This window comes from Ixodes scapularis, unplaced genomic scaffold, assembly GCF_016920785.2.
Source record: "Ixodes scapularis isolate PalLabHiFi unplaced genomic scaffold, ASM1692078v2 PGA_scaffold8__174_contigs__length_109621045, whole genome shotgun sequence".
In the NCBI taxonomy this organism is placed as follows: Eukaryota; Metazoa; Arthropoda; class Arachnida; order Ixodida; family Ixodidae; genus Ixodes; species Ixodes scapularis.
The window spans coordinates 50,357,706-50,375,621 of record NW_024609883.1 but is presented as its reverse complement, the minus strand read 5'-3'; the positions used below and the strand labels follow the sequence as shown (position 1 = coordinate 50,375,621).

Genomic DNA, 17,916 nt, shown 5'->3' with positions numbered 1-17,916 from the left:
ATAGCTCGGTATGTATAGCATCACATTCCAGGAGACAATTTTGATAATTATTGTAATTTTTTTCCTGTGATTTTTTAACCTCGTCCCTTATACAATAAGTCGGCTCTCTTCCCTGTGGTGACCAGGGTGTAAGATAGACAGGTGGGGAAACGAGAGCCAAATGAGCGACCGGATTGTGTCCCCCTCGGTTGTCTCTTTTTCTGTGGCGCCATCTATGTGGAACACCGCGAACTCTCACTCCTGGTGGGCGACCGGTGGCGACCTAGCTAAACTGACGGAGATGGTTTCTAGTGGATTTTCAATGGACGACTGCCGTGCTCTCGGTTTATTTTGCGCACTCTCCCATAAAGTTCCATGCAAATCCGATTCTGATTTTTTTTTCCTCTCGCCGCAGCGCCATCTGTCGCAAATCGGGGGTAGCCGCAACCAGACGAGTACACAATCCGGTCACGGTGCTGCGGTAGGCTTCTATGGGCCGTTTCCCCACCTGTCTATTTTACACCCTGGTGGCGACTAAGTCCGAACGTTTTTTTGGGCAGTTGCCTCTTGCTCAGGAAGCCACACAAATCGTCTGACAAGATTCATTTTTCTCCTATCACGTACCTCTGTAGGCCTATTATTATATTCCGGGAAAGCATTTTGATATTACCTATATTTATTTTTCTCAAAAAGTTTTAATCTGGTCTTTCGCAACAAACGTCGGCTCTCTTCGCTGTGGCGACTAAGTGCGAACCTTGTTTTGGGCATTACAACTTCCCCGCCTTTTTGAAGGCAGTGTCACCAGTGCATTTCTTAAGTTTATCTTGGCTCTTTAGTACTTCTCTTTTCATCGCAGAACTTGCAATGGCAGTTCCCGTCCTTGTCGCATCTCTGTGTGAAAAAAATATGTGCATTTTTTTTCTGGCCGATTTCATCACATATGCAGCCATAACTGCACAAACAACTAACGTAGCATTTATGCAAATCTACTGGGTGAAACAAGGAGACGGCAGGCTCCTTAAATCGACCGTAAAATTCGGTTTCTTAACCTATCACGCTACGACTTCGTGCAGCGTTGCCCACAGAGGGTGCATTTTTTTTGTCTTTTTTTTTTTTTGTAAATTTTGCAAAGAGCGAACTTAGCTGAGGAAAAAGTGAAGAAAGAAAAAGACTTAGCTCCTATGGAAACGCAGCGACGCCACCGGTCTTCAAACAACATGGCGCCGTTTCGCACGGGACACAAGAGATGGCGCAAGTCGTCGCGACGCCAACTGCCGCCATCGAACGAGCAGACGACGCCGAGAGCCGGCGTATTTAGCAGACAAAGAACTCCAGTTCCTTGTTACCGCGCCTGTTTTTGTCTCTGCGACTGTCGCCGCCTGCGGAACGCGCGCCGCTTTTGAGTCGAAAAGATTGTCTGCTAAAGACGCTGGCTCTCGGCGCCGTATGCTCGTGCGTTGGCGGCGTTCGTTGCGCCATCTCTTGTCTCCCGTGCGAAACGGCGCCGTGCTCTTTGAAGACCGGTGGCGTCGCTGCGTTTCCATAGGAGTTAAGCCTTTTTGTTTCTTTATTTTTTCCTCAGGTAGGTTCGCTCTTTGCGAATTTTACAAAAAAAAAAATGCACCATCTGTGGGCAACGCTGCACAAAGTCGTAGCGCGATAGGTTAAGAAACCGAATTTTGCAGTCGATTTAAAGAGCCAGCCGTCTCCTTGTTTCACCCAGTATTATCAACGCGCCAAACATGAACACTACATCATCTATTTATTGACATGCGAATGACAGTCCTAATGGCAATATAGCCTTTAGGACAAATCCACGATTTGCAAAATAGTCCGCGCCGCCTATCGCGCAACGAAAAAATTTCGACATTTTGGGTGCGAAACTGGAAAGTTGTTGGAATACGACTAGGCTTCGAGGCGCATGGTTCGGCTTGATACATGTAAGGCGTAAAGTTCGTGCGCGCTGTCTGTCCCAAGCGTTGCCCCAAGACCAAGATTGAATAGTGTGGAAAAGTCCCCCCAGGAGCGTACAAAAACGCCGTACCCGTGACAAAATGTGTGCTGCAGATCCTTCAGTGCTCGTTCGGCTGCCATGGTGAGCCGTCCATGTTCCTTCTCCTCACGACAGCTATCCAAGCCTATCTTAGCGAAATACAACCTCCTGCAGACGAAAATCTAAAAAAACAAAACAAAAAAAAAAACAAAAAAAAACAACTTGGCGTTTTCTTTACCATAAAAGTAATTCGCGCACCCATAAGAAATACAGTACTCCGGCGTGGCGACAAACAAAAACGACTCGCGAGCTTTCTTCGTCCTCGTTCACGGTGTCTTCGCTTCCATAACTCTGTCGCAGCCTAGGAATAGCAGGCACGCCCACTGATCTCAATGACAATTGCTGGATCGCGCTTGCCGCTCCCGCAAGTGAAGCCACCGGGCGTCACTCGCTTGGGATACGATTTGCCGTTTTTGCTAGCCTTTGCTGCGGTTTTCCAGCGTGCTGACGACACGTTTTCTACTCGTTCGTCGTCATTCGCCGAAGAAGTTTTTTGAAGACTCTGTGTATTGTTGAGACTTTCCGTTGTGAACACGTGGAAAATTTTACGAAAGTGCAGTGTCGCGGGAAAAAGGCACAACGCGTCGAAAGGAAGGGCTGGCGGCGTGTTCAAAGCATCCTTGGCGCGCCGAAGTGCCGTGTCTCTGTGCCTTCGCGCGCTTGGATACCGACCAAGAACCGACGCCGTGTGAATGTGTTTAGCGAGTGCAATGTGCGTGAAGCCGTATCAAAAGGTACAACTCGTCGAAAACGTGTCGCCGGTGTCGCGGCGTGATCAAAGCTTCCTTGGCACGCCGAGTGATGCATCTTTGTGCCTTCGCACGCTTGGATACCGGTCAAGAATTGACACCGCGCCAAAGTTCTCAACGTGTGTCGCGCGTAGATGCCTTTAGATCATTTATATATATCGGCCACGGAGTTCTGGATCGTCCAGCTGTTCCGGTGAGTTGCTATCAATAAAAGGGGGAGATCTGTACGTATTCTTATGTACTATATTAACCATGGCTATGTCCCAAATCTACTCTAATAGATTCCGTGGGAGCACGAATAGGGCAACGTTGTACGTGGAGCCAGGGGGGTTTTCGAAAGCAAAAGTACAAGACGGCGAGAATGAAAATCTTTGAAGCGCGGCCGATATGGTCGTGTGCAATCTGTTGACCAATTACAATTAGGCGAGCCGCGCTCAAACGTCAAATGCAATTAAGTAGGTTGATAATAAGCCAGCACTGATCAGTGATGAGGAGCTGTTGTGCACGGTATTGTGTAAATCGTCTAAGGACGAAAAAAAGACGTACCTTCTCCCCATCTTCCGTCGCTAGTGGACGCTGGATTAAGCTCGTTCCTAAAGGGGTATTCACACGAGGGAGAAATCCCGGGGATTTCTCCCCGGCACGCGCGCATCACGAGACGAAAACGCGAGGCTTTTGCACATGGCAAAGCCTGGCGCTTTCTTCGTGGGATGCGCGTGCCGGGGAGAAATCACCGGGATTTCTCCCTCGTGTGAATACCCCTTAAACCGCGAGGGGAAAAGACGCTGATCCAGAGGCACGAACAGCTTCACGCACATTGCACTCGCTGAACACATATACACGGCGTCGGTTCTTGGTCGGTATCCAAGCGTGCGAAGGCACAGAGACACGGCACTTCGGCGTGCCAAGGAATCTTTGAACACGCCGCCAGCCCTTCCTTTCGACGCGTTGTGCCTTTTTCCTGCGACACTGCACTTTCGTAAAATTTTCCACGTGTTCACAACGGCAAGTCTCAACATACACAGAGTCTTCAAAAAACTTCTTCGGCGAATGACGACGAACGAGTAGAAAACATGTCGTCAGCACGCTGGAAAACCGCAGCAAAGGCTAGCAAAAACGGCAAATCGTATCCCAAGCGAGTGAAGCCCGGTGGCTTCACTTGCGCTGCAGCGAACAAGCGGGGAAGCGCGATCCAGCAATTGTCATTGAGATCAGTGGGCACGCCTATTTGTTTTCCAGCCAAACAGGGGGCGCTAGCAACACGCTCTGCTCGCGCATCCGCAGCAGTTTTTTTTTTTTTTTTTTTGCAAATTGTGGATTTTAACTTTCACGGCACTAATTTCTTCGAACACAATCAAAGCGCCAGCCAAACCTGACACATTTCTACGACGTCGCCCCATGTTAAGAACATATTTAGGTCCATTCATCTACCGTTTTCGTGAAAAAACAACTCACCGCCGAAAAAGCGCACGGCATTCCTTCTGGCAGACGAACCTCTTCATAATTACGATCCCGGGTAATAACACCACCAGATACACGCGTGTCTTTATTGGGGTCAGGTTTATAAGTGCAAGTGGCTCGGCACCGGCGAGGATCTACAAGGACCTAGAAGAATATTCCGAAAACACCAGTTTAGTTTTTCTGGTTTAGTAAAAACAGACACTTAAAACATTTCCGACAAACCTCCAATGAGAAACCCATTGTGGTGTCCTCTTCAGAACCGATAATGTTTTCTTAATGCGAAAGCATTAGCTGTTCCATGGAGGGAACCCGGCCTGCCCTATGGAGGGAACCCGGCGTTGTCTGTAACCGTCTGTAGCAGAAAAACTGCACCTACAAGCGAAATTCCCATTGGCTGCGACGCGTCATATTTGATGCTTCGTCACGGAGCCGACCGGACGCTCTAAGTCGCGGGGTCGAAGCGCTAACGCGCCTCAAGAATAAAACACACAGAAAAGCACAGCAATGCAGAGGCATCGTCACGAAAGCCGTGAAGCAAGAGGGGGCGCGCGCCAACAAAGTGGGGGAGCGTGATGTCACCGCCGGAGCGCCGTGTGCAAAAGGAAGACATGACGCGCTGTATGTAGGAATGCCCTTTCGCAGTCCTATAGGTAAACAGTCTTAAGTGTCTCTGCCGAATTTTTTTCCTTCTTTTTCTTCTACAGTGATTTCTTTTCTTTCCATCCTACTACATCATAGCCTTTTTTGCATAGACAGAGAGTGCAGCGACGCTAAATCGACTTATGCTCCCTTGCGCAGTCTGAATTACGCGTACGTCTATGAAATGTACAGTCCCCTGCAAATATGAAAGAACCACTGGGAGCGTATGGTCGAGGCGGTGGCTGGCGGGGGCGCTCCAAGCGCTCCGGGCAATTCGATTCTCTTCCGAGGGGGGACACTCACTTGGGGCTCAGCTAAAGCCCGCGCTATATACCCCCCCCCCCCCCCCCCTCGTAGCAGAGTGGAATTAACCGGAGCGCTCGCAGCGCCCCTGCCGGCCACAACCTCAGCCACGCGCTCCCAGTGGGTCTTTCATATTGTAAATGACTGTACCTACTAGTTAGTCAGTGACGAAGACGCACGCCTTTTCACAGTTGATACGGTGGCCATTGATATCAGTATGTTGATAACAGGGTTGGGCACATGAAGGAACGTTCGCATGGTATTTATGTTTAGCAAATCAGTTGTTTGAATTTTTGTTTCTTTGACGGATATAGGTGACGGGGCAGGCTTCACAAGGAATTTGATAAATCCCGTCTTGTGCTCTTTCTTTGGGGGGGGGGGGGGGGGGGGGGGGGGGAGAGAGAGAGGAGAGAGACTGGGGCGGTGTTTTTATTACGGCAACGGACGTCCACTTTTTGACACCAGCTTGTGAATTATCTGTATACCCATCCGCTTTTAGTGTGTCTGTGGTTTTATGTGTTTGTGCTCTCAACTGTGGCCAAGCATCGGATAAAGCGAAGTATAGTCGACTTTATGTACAAAACACTGTGGTTTGGTAGGTCTCCCTACTTCTCTGGCTGCAGGTGTCGGCGATATCGGTCCTAACCACGAAAGATGTATAAAAGAAATCTCCCGGTATAGCCGTTCCTTTCGTCAATAACAACGGTTTATAATTTTTTTATCGGTCTGAATGAGCAAATATACGTTACCCAGGACATGATCGAGTGTCTTAAAGGGGTACAAAAACGGCCGCATTGATACTTTAGACCCATGTTGTTGTAAAAAAAAAAAACTTTCTCCAAACTCCCGTCTTAAAACGTGCTTTTCGTGCAAGGCTCGTCAATTTATGAGCGCCGGAGACATGCAGCATTCTGCGGTAAGTCCTTATTTCGAACTCTTTTTGTTCGCCTTCCGTCTACTGAAAAGCACGCGGGAAGGGCCTTAGAACGCACCTGGTATCGCTAAGCCGCAGCGTTCTTCCGCAACATAAATATCCTGATTCCATGGCGCGCCTCAGAACGGCCACTCCTCAGGTAGCGAACGACTGGATGTTATAGAAAAACTGTACTTTTATCAGTGTGTCGAACCGAAAAAAATACGGGTTCGGTTACGATTCAGGTTCAGGTAAATTTATTTTGTTCCGGTTCAGTTCCGGTTCGATTAATTCGATCCGCGAACCGGTTTGCGAACCGGTTCGGAAATTATAAATGACAAATTGCAACATCAAAATAAATTACAAATTAAACATATGAAATCAGCAGAACACCGATGAAAACAAATGAAAAGTGGTCGAAACTAGTAGTGCATAACGTTTATAAAAGCCTGTAGCCAATGCAAGCGGCAAACAGTCACGGGCGCTAACTCCAGCGTCTGCTGAGCGTTGGTTTGAGCGCACGCGCCCGCTTGAGTCCCATGACTGCGCTGGCCAGGCGACGGAAGCAACAGAAGCTCGGCAGATCCTTTGTCAAATTCGAAAGTGCGCGCAGCTTCGCTTCTCCGCGAGCGACTAGGGTTTGTATCCCTGTTGTTGTTTTTTTCCCCGCATTTATCGAGTGTCCGGTACGAAAAAATACGGCATGTAAATCTTGACACTTCATAGCTCGATATACTCTGACCGGTGGTTGGGGCAGCGAAGAGCAGATATAATTCATGAATGCCCATTTCAACTGTAAATAAAATTTCTTTCTCTCCCTCAAACATTATCAAAATCCACAGCCTTTTCATTTCTCATTCCGATGGAAGCAAGCTTCAAGAACTCGCGCGTTCTAGAAACGTGTTATGAAATGAGCACACAGCAGCATTTAGGATTTACGAGATTGTAAAAAAATATAATCCCGTGACGCGATTTTTTTTTTTTTTTCTCCACAGCCTTCCAATTTTCTTTTTTCCGTGCAAGCCGCGACCAGCGCAATACTGGTTCCTATGTCAAGCTTCATGGATGCAGCGTTTGTCAAGATTCGTGGATGCAGCGTTTATATTCCTAAGACTGAGTGGAGAAGAAAAATATCTAAGTGAGGTGTGTGTCAGTTGACGGCACTTAAAAAACAAATGGCATTGATAGCACATTCATTGTCAACAGCGCGTGGCCGAACCGTTTTGACATGAGCCGGTAACCGTTATTTTTTTTCCGGTTCAGTTCCGGTTCGGGTTCATCGCGATAACAATATAACGGTTCGGGTTCGGGTTCAGTTCCGGAAAAAATACCGGTTCGGTTCCGGTTTTCGGTTCGGTTCGGTTCCAGTTCGACACCCTGACTTTTATATCTACAACAACCACCATAAAAGGCGGTGTATCGTAGTAGCGCGTTACATGGTGATCCCAGATCGAACGAGTCCAAAACAAAAAAGGAAGAAAAACACACACGGCACAGACTGATGCCAACGCGATGCGGCTAACCGGAGCAAGTTCAAACTCAACTACATTGCAATAACAGCACACTCCCCGTCTGGTATCACGAGATACCACTATGACACTATGACGCAATGTTTACAAGCTGGAAACGCACTGAAGTTTCGGATCAGTCTTCCCTTGAGATGAGTAGGACAGTCTCAGTGACTGGTCGTCGGAAAGTTTTTAGTTCTCCTCTGGTCGCCTTCTTGATCTCTACTTTTCGCACTTTTCCGTCTGCACTCGGGAACGTGTTCACAATCACTCCCATAGGCCACTCGTTGCGGTGAACTTGTTTGTCCCTTAGGAGCACAATGTCACCTTCCTTGAGGTCTCGACGGCTATCCTGCCACTTGCGGCAGCTCTGAAGCGTTGTCAAGAGCTCACGACGCCAACGGTGCCAAAAGCAGTTTGCCAACCACTGCACCTGACGCCACTGACTTCTGTACAGATCCCTGACGTTGAACTCGCCGGGTGGTAACGTGTCTCCACCAACCTTCTGTGTAAGGAGTGTAGACGGAGGCAAGATGTCTCAGCATTCCGGATCCATCGAAACAGGAACAGGAGTTCTAGCATATATGATTGTTGAAACCTCTGCCAACAATGTCACCAGAACTTCATGGCTGAGACGGCTCGGTCTGTGTTCTAACAACATGGAATCCAAAATACGACATGCGATTCCGATCATCCGCTCCCAAGCTCCTCCAAAGTGAGAAAAATGAGGAGGGTTGAACACCCCACTGCAATTTTGGCTTGAAAGGAATGCTTGCACTTTGTCGTTGTCGAGACCACTAGTCCTCAGGTTGAGCTCTGAACATGCACCGACGAAATTGGTTCCACAGTCGGATCGCAGCTGTTTTGCAGGTCCCCTGAGTGCGAAAAATCTCCTGAGAGCGTTAATAAAACTTGAAGCATCCATGGACTCTATGACCTCGATGTGGATCGCCCGAATGCTCATGCACATAAACAGCACAGCCCAGCGTTTGCTGCTGGCTTCTCCACCTCTAGTTCGACATGCAGTCACGTTCCATGGTCCAAAAACGTCAACCCCCACATATGTGAATGCGGGTTCTGTACTGAGTCGATCAACTGGCAGGTCTGCCATCTTCTGGTCCAGCTGTCTTCCTCGCAGTCTGCAGCACATGACACACCCGTGTATGTACGACGCTATGCAGAGTTTTGCTCCGATGATCCAGAAAAATGCGGCTCTGATTGCTCCCTCAGTAATGTGTCGACCTTGGTGCATGATCTGCTCATGGTAGTACATGACGAGCAGCAAGGCGACGTGGTGTTTACCAGGTATGATTAGAGGTCTCCGCTCCTCTTGACTCAGCTGCGCGTTGTTGAGGCGACCCCCGACTCTCAGCAAGCCCTTGTCATCAATAAAAGGATCCAGTTTCCAAAGTGGACTTGATTTCTGGACTCCCCTCCCCTGTGACAAACACTCGAGCTCATTTGCATATGCTTCTAGTTGGACGGAGCGAATGACGAGATTCTTTGCAAGAGACAAATGCTCGACAGGTAGCTGTCCTGTTCGAAGGCAGCCACGTGGTAGGTGAGCTTCCTCGGCACGAGAAGGGCGCCGAAAGTTACCAGCAGCACGTATGAGGTATGCCACTGCACGCATCAGTCTAGGCCAGCTTAAGAAACGACTGAAACGATTAGTCCCGAGTTTATTTGTGGTCACACTGGTGGCTGAGACGCTTGCTTCGGGCCGGATTTTGGCATCAGTGTTTGGGTCAATCAGCTCAAACTCGTTCTGTAAGACGCATGAAGACTTTTCTTGGCGATTTAAGAACTCTGGACCAGTCTGCCAAGCCGTCTCCCGCAGCCGGGCTGCGAGCACGAATCTTGTAGCAAGATCTGCAGGATTTGCATCGGTCCGAACGTAGTGCCATTGTTCTGGTTGTGTTGATTTTCTTATGCGTTCGACCCTGTTGCCGACATACACGTACAATCTCCTTGTTTGGTTGTGCATGTAGCCCAAAACCACCTTGCTGTCGGTGTAGAAATGCACCACATCTAGTTGTGTGTGTATTTCTTTCTGAATGAGCTCTGCCAGCTCCACAGCCAGTACCGCACCGCACAGTTCGAGCCTTGGAATGGTGTGTTGTGGACGTGGTGCTAGCTTAGCTTTGCCCATTATAAAGCCGACATGACACGCACCATCCGAGTCTGTGATTCTCAGATACGCCACAGCTGCTACAGCCTTGGTCGAGGCGTCTGGGAAGATGTGCACTTCTTTTAGCTGAGCCGTGCTAAGTGAAACGGCCGCATAAGTGCGAGGCGCTTCTAGCTGCTCGAAAGCCTGAAGGGAATCCTTCCAGTTCTCCCACTCTTTCCTCTTGTTTTCATAAAGGGGAAAATCCCTCTCGCAGGTTTCTGTGACGAGTTCTCGTAGGAGAGACTTCCCTTGTATGGTAACTGGAGCCACGAATCCAAATGGGTCGTACACGTTGTTCACCATTGACAGGACACCACGCCGGGTGAATGGTGTGTCCTAAACTGGGAACCCTGAAGGTGAAGACGTCTTTCCTTACGTCCCAGCAAATCCCAAGACTGCGTTGGATCGGTGGGGTGTCGGGACTCAGGTCGAGTTCTCTTAGATCGTTTGTGTGGTCCTCCTTGGGGAAAGCTTCCATCACTCTGCTGCTGTATGATACTATCTTGTGAAGACTTAGGTTACAAACTGCCAACATTTGTTGCGTGCGTCTCAGCAGGTCGATGGCACCATCTGCCATAGGGAGAGACTTCAACCCGCCGTCTACGTAGAAGTCCTTTTCGATGAACTGCCTGGCGTCTTTGCCGAATTCTTCCTCTCCTTCCTGTGCTGTCTTCCGGAGTCCGTATGTAGCCACTGCTGGTGATGGACTGTTACCAAAGACATGCACTCTCATCCGATATTCCACCACTTTGTCGTGGAAGCCATTGTTGCGGAACCACAAGAACCTCAGGAAGTTTTGGTGGTCTTCTCGTACCAGGAAACAGTAGAACATCTGCTGAACGTCCACTGTGACAGCGAAGAGGTCTTTCCTAAAACGAATCAGGATGCCCAGCAGGCTGTTGGTCAAGTCTGGTCCTGTGAGAAGAACATTGTTCAGAGAAGTTCCCTTGAACTGAGCACTTGAGTCGAACACGACACTGGTTTCGCCTGGTTTGCGTGGGTGATACACACCAAAGATTGGAAGATACCAGCATTCCTCTTCTTCACTTAGCGGTGGGACTTTTTCTGCGTGGCCATTCCTGAACATCTTTTCCATGAATGTCGCAAAATGCTCCTTCATCTCTGGTCTCTTCTGCAGTGTGCGTCGCAGTGACGCAAGACGAGACTGTGCAAGCTCCTTATTATTAGGAAGCCGAAGTCTTGGCACGCGGAAAGGAAGAGGGGCTACTCAACTGCATGACTCATCCTTGAAGACTTCATTGTTCATGATGTTCAGGAATTTTCTGTCTTCCACCAAAGGAGCTGGTTGGTCGTCGTCCTTCGTCGTCTGAAACAACGTGTCTGTCGCTTTTTCGACATAGTCTTTGATGGGTACACCTTGGGTGGGCGGTACGTGCTGGGTTGGATTGACGGGTACAGTGAATTTCTCCTTGACGAGAAAATGGTTGCTGCATGGTTCAAAAAGGGAGGGTCGTCCATTTTCGAACACATTTGTCTTGAAGTCTTGAAGTTGGTCACACAGTCCGGCTTGTGTGTGCGACCTAGGCAGACGTCTCTTATGATCACCCATCCTAGGTCTAGTCGTTGAGCGAAGGGCGCATCAGGAGGCCCATTGCACTGCTGACGCACCTTGTGGACTCTCAGAATGTCTCTTCCCAGTAGAAGCAGAATCTGAGCTTCCGCATCCAATGGAGGTATGAGGCTCTCCGTTGCCTTTAAATGTGGGTGATGACGTGCAGCGTCTGGTGTCGGAATCTCATTCCTGTTTTTGATCATCTGATTGCATTGTATCAGGGTTGGGAGAGGTAGCTTCACGGCTGCCATCAGTATTTGCGACCAAAACCCAGAGGCTCTCCTTCCTGTCGTTTCTGCTGTTCCAGCACATGTCTTGAGGATATATGGCGAACCCTCTCCCTGGACATCAAAAAGATTGAAGAATTCTGTCCTCGCCAGTGACCTATTGCTTTGTTCGTCCAAGATGGCGTACATTCTCACAGCCTTTTGAGGTGTACTTGAGTGACACACACTCACCAAACAAATCTTAGAACAAAGCCTTCCACCGTAACCTTCCCCACACGCCTCGGTGCACTTGGAAGATACGTCAGGTGATTGTCCGTGGTGAATGCTCTGAGAACTGGGAGGGGGCGCTTGTCCCCCCCCCCCTCCAGTTCTCAGAGAAGGAGGGGGGGGGGGGGGGCAAGCCATCTGTTTCGCCCCCGCCCCCCCCCCCCCCCCCCCCCCCATCCTGAAACAGCCGCCACCGGGCAGGGCAAACACTGGCCGGCGGCGCCCAAGGAATACCAAGGGCATCGCCCCCCGACCCGCGGGGGCATATTTTTAACGCGCAGGCGATACAAACCCTAGCAACGGCGCTCACGCCAGTTTGGCTGGTTTGTGGAGACAGGCGCTGCCGCCGTCAACATAGGCAGTGGTTACAAAGCGAGTTTCCGAAGCGGTAGTGTAACTTAGTTTTAAGATGTCTGACTCATACGTAGCAGACCCAGGTTCTATTCACGGTGTGAAAAGCTTTTTTTTTTCTTTCTTGAACATTTTTCTTTGTTGAGGCACTTGGCGAGATTTACGACATTTCTTTTTTTACGATTAACACTGAAAAAAAAAATGTCGGCGAAACATCGCTGAATTAAATCGTATGGGACTCTGTTTATGGATGTACATGGGGGACAGCGGTGCTTGGGTTGCCGGCTGCAAAGCGGCTTGTAAGGGGGTAGAAAGGGGGGGGGGGGGGGGGCTAAGTGGGTTAATAATTTTGTAATTTACAGCCGCACACTGTCGCCGCGAAGCGGCGTGAGCGCATGCGGGGGGAGGGGAGGGGGCGGGTTATAAACACGCGCTGTCCGAATCCGAAATTTAAGTTCCCGCGTGTTGCCGAGCAGCCAATGCGGCGTGAGCGTCGTTGCTAGGGGGTCTATCACCTGTGCCGTAAAAGTTAGTGATGGACCGAATCTGCCGAACTTCAGATTCGGCAAAGTTCCGCACATGCCGAAATTTAGAAGGAAAGTTCGGCAAAAGTTCGCCAAATGTTTGCGCGCGCGCACGAACGCGACGGGGCCATGGATCGCAAATGGACGCCGCGCAGTTGCGCGGTTACCATCGTACAGTTGAGTACAACCAGCAGTTACGGCGAGATGTGGAGTAGGCGACACGGTAACTGTGCGTTTGTGAGCTTTCGCGAGTATGGTTCTCTTCAATATTTTTTACCTCAAGAACAGAAGATCGACCAGTAATTTACGCAGTCCACTGCGCAAGTGACAAATCATGCGGTGCATTCTGGATAATGTGATTTTTATTTGACCTCTCCGTTGATGCAACGAGGTATGCTGAAATATTGACTGACAACTGACGATTACGCTCAGTGTGCGCAGCCCACTGCCGTCAAACGGGGCAGAGTCACGAGAGTTTGCCAGAATATTTGGGATGCAGGTGGCATCCTCGTCATAATGTGATACATGTTTTCCTCCGTCTTTTCATTCCCTTTTACGCACTTTCTGTAGTGTCTATACTCTGTACATTTATACGTCGGATTTGTTTTTTCACATGTGGTGGCGAGCTGGCATGCGCTCTGCGTTACGTGTCTTTACTTCTACATATGAACTCTACCTACTGGCAATTTATAGACCCCCTTCGAATAGCATTCCTGATTTTCTCTCCGAACTTTGCTGCTGTATACAGTCGTTTCCACTCACTGCACCTCTTTGTCTTACAGGAGACAATAACATTGACCTCTTAAAGCCTTCCAAAGCTACAGTTTGTGAATAACTCACTCTATTGGCCGACTGCGGAATACAACCATCTATTCAAGCCCCGACAAGAGAAGAATATCGAAACACAAGACTTGTCAGCTCGTCCATTGATCACATTAACCTAAAGGCACCTTTCTCAACAATCAAATCAGCCGTTATAACCCAGAAACTGTCAGACCACTACTTTATAGCATGTCAGTTGGAATTTCCTGGTGTAGTGGGTGCCGTGCCCAATACTCAGATCCGCCAGATTGAAATAGTTGACCTTCAGAGATTTGACAGGCATGCTTCCGATTATGACTGGGTAACATTCCAACGCTCTGTATGTCTTTCAGAAATATATTCTTCCTTTGTTGAACTCTTCCAGGAGTTTGCTAACGCATCAAAAAAGTAATTTTTTTAAAGCAGAGAAACTCCAATTTACGCTGGCTTAACAATGACATATTGGCTGCCATTAAACTTAAACAAATTGCTTGGAAACGCTGCCGGCGCTCACCACACAACCAAAGCCTGCATGTAGAATTCAGATCTATCCGCAACAGAGTTAGCGCACTCATTCGCTCTGGTAAACGGGCTTATTTTCAAAAGCAGTTTTCTGAATCTCGGAGCAACGCTGTTAAAACCTGGTCATTGATGAACGAATTGCGCGGTGTCTCCCCGCGCGTGCAAGGAAGCATTTTAAAAGACACCTTTGGTATTAACTCACTTGCTGCTGCAAATCGTTTTAGCGATTTCTTTGCTTCTTTTTCCGGAACAGCCAAAAATAGTTCAATGTGTTCATGTATTCCTAACTCGAACCCTGCTTCCGCTTTTCTCCCTTACATGACAGCAAAAAAATTGGGTTGTGTGTATGTTTATACAGCCTAGAACTTGGTCTGCCTCTAAGGGCGACGAGTCTCCCAGCTTTAGATGAGCAATTTAGCCAGTGCAGTACAACCGCTAGCCTGGGGTCTTTAACGTGCACCACGCAGTAGTGATACACGACCGCACGCCGGTACGATGCTCATCCAGATCGAAACGGGCAGGGGCGGGGATTGAACCCTGTATCCTGGGTTCTGCAGCCGAGCTTTCGCTCCACGTGCTCCGAGCTGGTGTGCGCTAGACCACTCGGCCACCGATCCCCCCTTACATGACAGCAAGCGACTTACGAGTCTGTAATACTGAGCCTCAAATTGAACAAATCCCCTGGAATAGATAAAATACGCCTTTGTGATCTTCGAAGAAATTTCAGTTACATTAAGGATACACTCCTTTTACTTTTCAACAATATAATCGAGACTGGTATCATACCCCGTGCATTAAAACTGCTGTTGTCAAACCCCTATTTAAGGAAAGTCAGAGAATTATGGCAGAAAACTATCGCCCAATATCTATTTTGCCATGTCTGGCACAAATATTAGAAAAATATATTTATATGACGATGGCATCCTTTATTGATAAATATAAAATTATGTCTCCGAGTCAGTATGGCTTTATAGCTGGCCGAGGAACACAACCTCTCTTGGACACGTTTTCTGATGAGTTAAATTATGGCTTTGAGAATAACTTGTTCACTTGCGCATGCTTCCTTGACATGTCAAAAGCGTTTAATACTGTTAATCACTCTATACTACTTAGCAAAATTTCAGCCATAAGATTTCGTGGACCTTTCTTGTCACTTTTAGAAAATTTTCTGCTTAGGCGCACACAGTTGGTTTCGGTGAACAATGTGCAAAGTTCCACAGTTAGTTTAAAAGCTGGCGTTCCGCAAGGGTCCGTTCTTTCTCCGCTATTGTTTAACATCTATGTCAATGACTTATATAGCGTGGTTTCAAACTGCATTATTTACCAATATGCAGATGACACCCTTTTATTAACACGTCATACTTCCTACCCAGAAGCGCTACAGATGCTCCAGCAATCCTCCAACAAAGTCATGCACTGGTTTTCTCGCAACTTGATTTCTATAAATGTGTCGAAAACAAAACTTGTCTGCTTTCGCAATCCCTTGAAAGTAGTGTCCTTATATTCCTTTTTTGCTACACACATCAAACTGTAGCTCGTGCTACTGTGCTGAAGTGCCGTATTCCGACTCTGTAAAATACCTTGGTATACACTTCGACTCCTACCTTTCGTGGAATTCTATTCTAACAAAAATTTGTTCGAAGTTGAGAAGCGTTTCTTGTCTGCTTTATAACATCAAAACTTTCATGCCCCTCGGCTTACGCAAACGCGTAGCCTATTCGATAACCTATAGTCACCTGCGCTATGGTATAACTGTTTTCGGTTCATGCTCGAATTTATGGCAAACGAAAATAGACAATATCTTAAAGGGGATTTTGAAAACGTGTGGTATAACCTCAATTATTCTTATTTAGACCTTTTTGAGACATTGTCAATGCCGAACTTTCGTTCTCTTTTTTTTAGAAACAGTTATGATGAATCACTACTGGTCTGACGACTTTAAATCTCCTCGTCTCGTCTCACGGCAACTACGGAACGTTTCCAAATATCTCGTCCTGAAATGCTACACACGGTATGGCAAAATTAGGCGTTCATTCTACGTTCCAGACATTTTTAATCAATTACCAGCAGATCTCTGGAACCTTACGTAAAAAAAAGAAAAACTGAAAACGCGCCTCCGTCATATGGATATACTAAAAGAAAAAGAATAACTGTCTTTTTTTTCTCATTTCTGTGGTGTATGTTTCTGTGACTCCGAGACTCATCACCTGGAAGTTCTGTCCCTCATATCTTTGTGTCGATCTTTGAATGTGCTGTGAACAGACGTCCCGTGTGAGTGCGCCCTTTTTTGTTCACTCTGCTAGACTCCTCATCCCGAAGTTCTGTGCCTCAAAGTTTTGTGTCGATTTTCTTTTAATGTCCTGTGACCAGACGGACAAACCAATTTTAACTCTTTTTTTCTCCTGTCTCTGTATGCTTAACATCAACGATTTTTTTCTTCTAATAATTTATATTGATTAGTACCGCTGAAGTGGACATTTACTGTGGTTTTCTAGTTTCTTAACTTTTTTTTTTCCTTTTTTTTTTCTTTCTGACCGACTGTTACCAATTCTACCTAAAAGGGTTCAGTCACACAAGCCCATGTCGGCTTTGACGAACCTGACAGCTTCATGAGCATAGTCCTCGAAAATAAATGTATTATTATTATTATTATTATTATTATTATTATTATTATTGATAATAATAATTGATATGCACGTATCTAGTACATGAATTCCAATATGTGTGAAATAAATATTATTATTATTATTATTATTATCCGAAGAAATTCTGGAGGTACATTAATTCACGCTCTGGGAGGCATATCGAGTCGAAGATTGTCCTGCATAATCACGAGAGTGACTTGAAGTCCGTGCTTGAGTTATTCGCTGAGCATTTTAGGTCAGTACACAGGGATAGTACGCAGCGTTCTGCACCTGCGCTGCCTCACTTAGATGGGTTTGGTGAGTTGTTAAGTTGCATTAATGTTGATGAGGAGTGCGTCCGGTCCTGTATTAAGAAAATGAGAGCAACATTATCAGTAGGGCCCGACGGCATTCCCTCTGCAATTCTCAAAACTTATCACGACATATTCACGCCGGTACTGTGCTCTATATTTAACAACTCGTTAAGGTTGGGAACCTTTCCTGAAACGTGGAAAGTCGCTGCTGTTGTTCCAGTCTTAAAGTCGGGGAAAAAAGGTGATATTCGTAACTATACACCTATTTCTCTTCTCTCTCCATTTTCTAAGCTCTTTGAAATGGTCGTTCATCAATTCCTGTCTTTCAAATTTCGAAACTTAGCAATTCCCAATCAGCATGGTTTTATGAGCGGCAGATCAACTACTACTACTATTTTTAGCTTTATGTCTGCCGCATCTCGTGTGATATGTAACAGAGGTCAGTTAGACGTTGTCTACTTTGACTTAAGTAAGGCTTTTGACGTAGTCAATCACATTATTATTTTATCCAAACTTTCCTCCTATGGAGTATGTGGCTCAGTACACGACTGGTTAAAAAGCTATTTGTCAAAGAGAGAGGCGCATGTCCGGGTCAACAACATGAACTCTTCGTTATACATGGCTCGCTCTGGCGTTCCTCAGGGATCTGTTTTAGGACCCCTTCTGTTCACAATTTTGGTAAATTATGTCTCTTTGCTGTTTTAAATTCTTCATTCCTGCAATATGCTGACGATATAAAAATTTATCGAGAAATAGTTACTGAACATGATTGTGCTAACCTCCAGGAAGATGCATGTTCTTTCTACCGATGGTGCCCTGAAAACGACCTTTTGTTGAACCCGTCCAAAACCAAGGTCCTGAAGATTTCTGGGAAAACTCACAATATCCCTTTAGCATATAATATTCAAGTAGAGACTTTGTCTCGAGTAAGTGTAATG

General features: G+C 47.1%; 1 protein-coding gene across 1 annotated transcript in view; it reads right to left on the bottom strand.

Annotated features, from left to right (window-relative positions):
* Positions 1-798: 798 nt before the first annotated feature.
* LOC115332542 overlaps positions 799-17,916 on the bottom strand; it is a 37,187-nt gene continuing 20,069 nt past the window's right edge. Inside the window, exons 3-4 of the mRNA XM_040207337.1 lie at positions 4,237-4,386; positions 799-870 (exon numbers count right to left, since the gene is read on the bottom strand). Coding sequence (XP_040063271.1) covers positions 799-870; positions 4,237-4,386 — 222 coding nt within the window. The remainder of the gene's footprint in view (positions 871-4,236; positions 4,387-17,916) is intronic.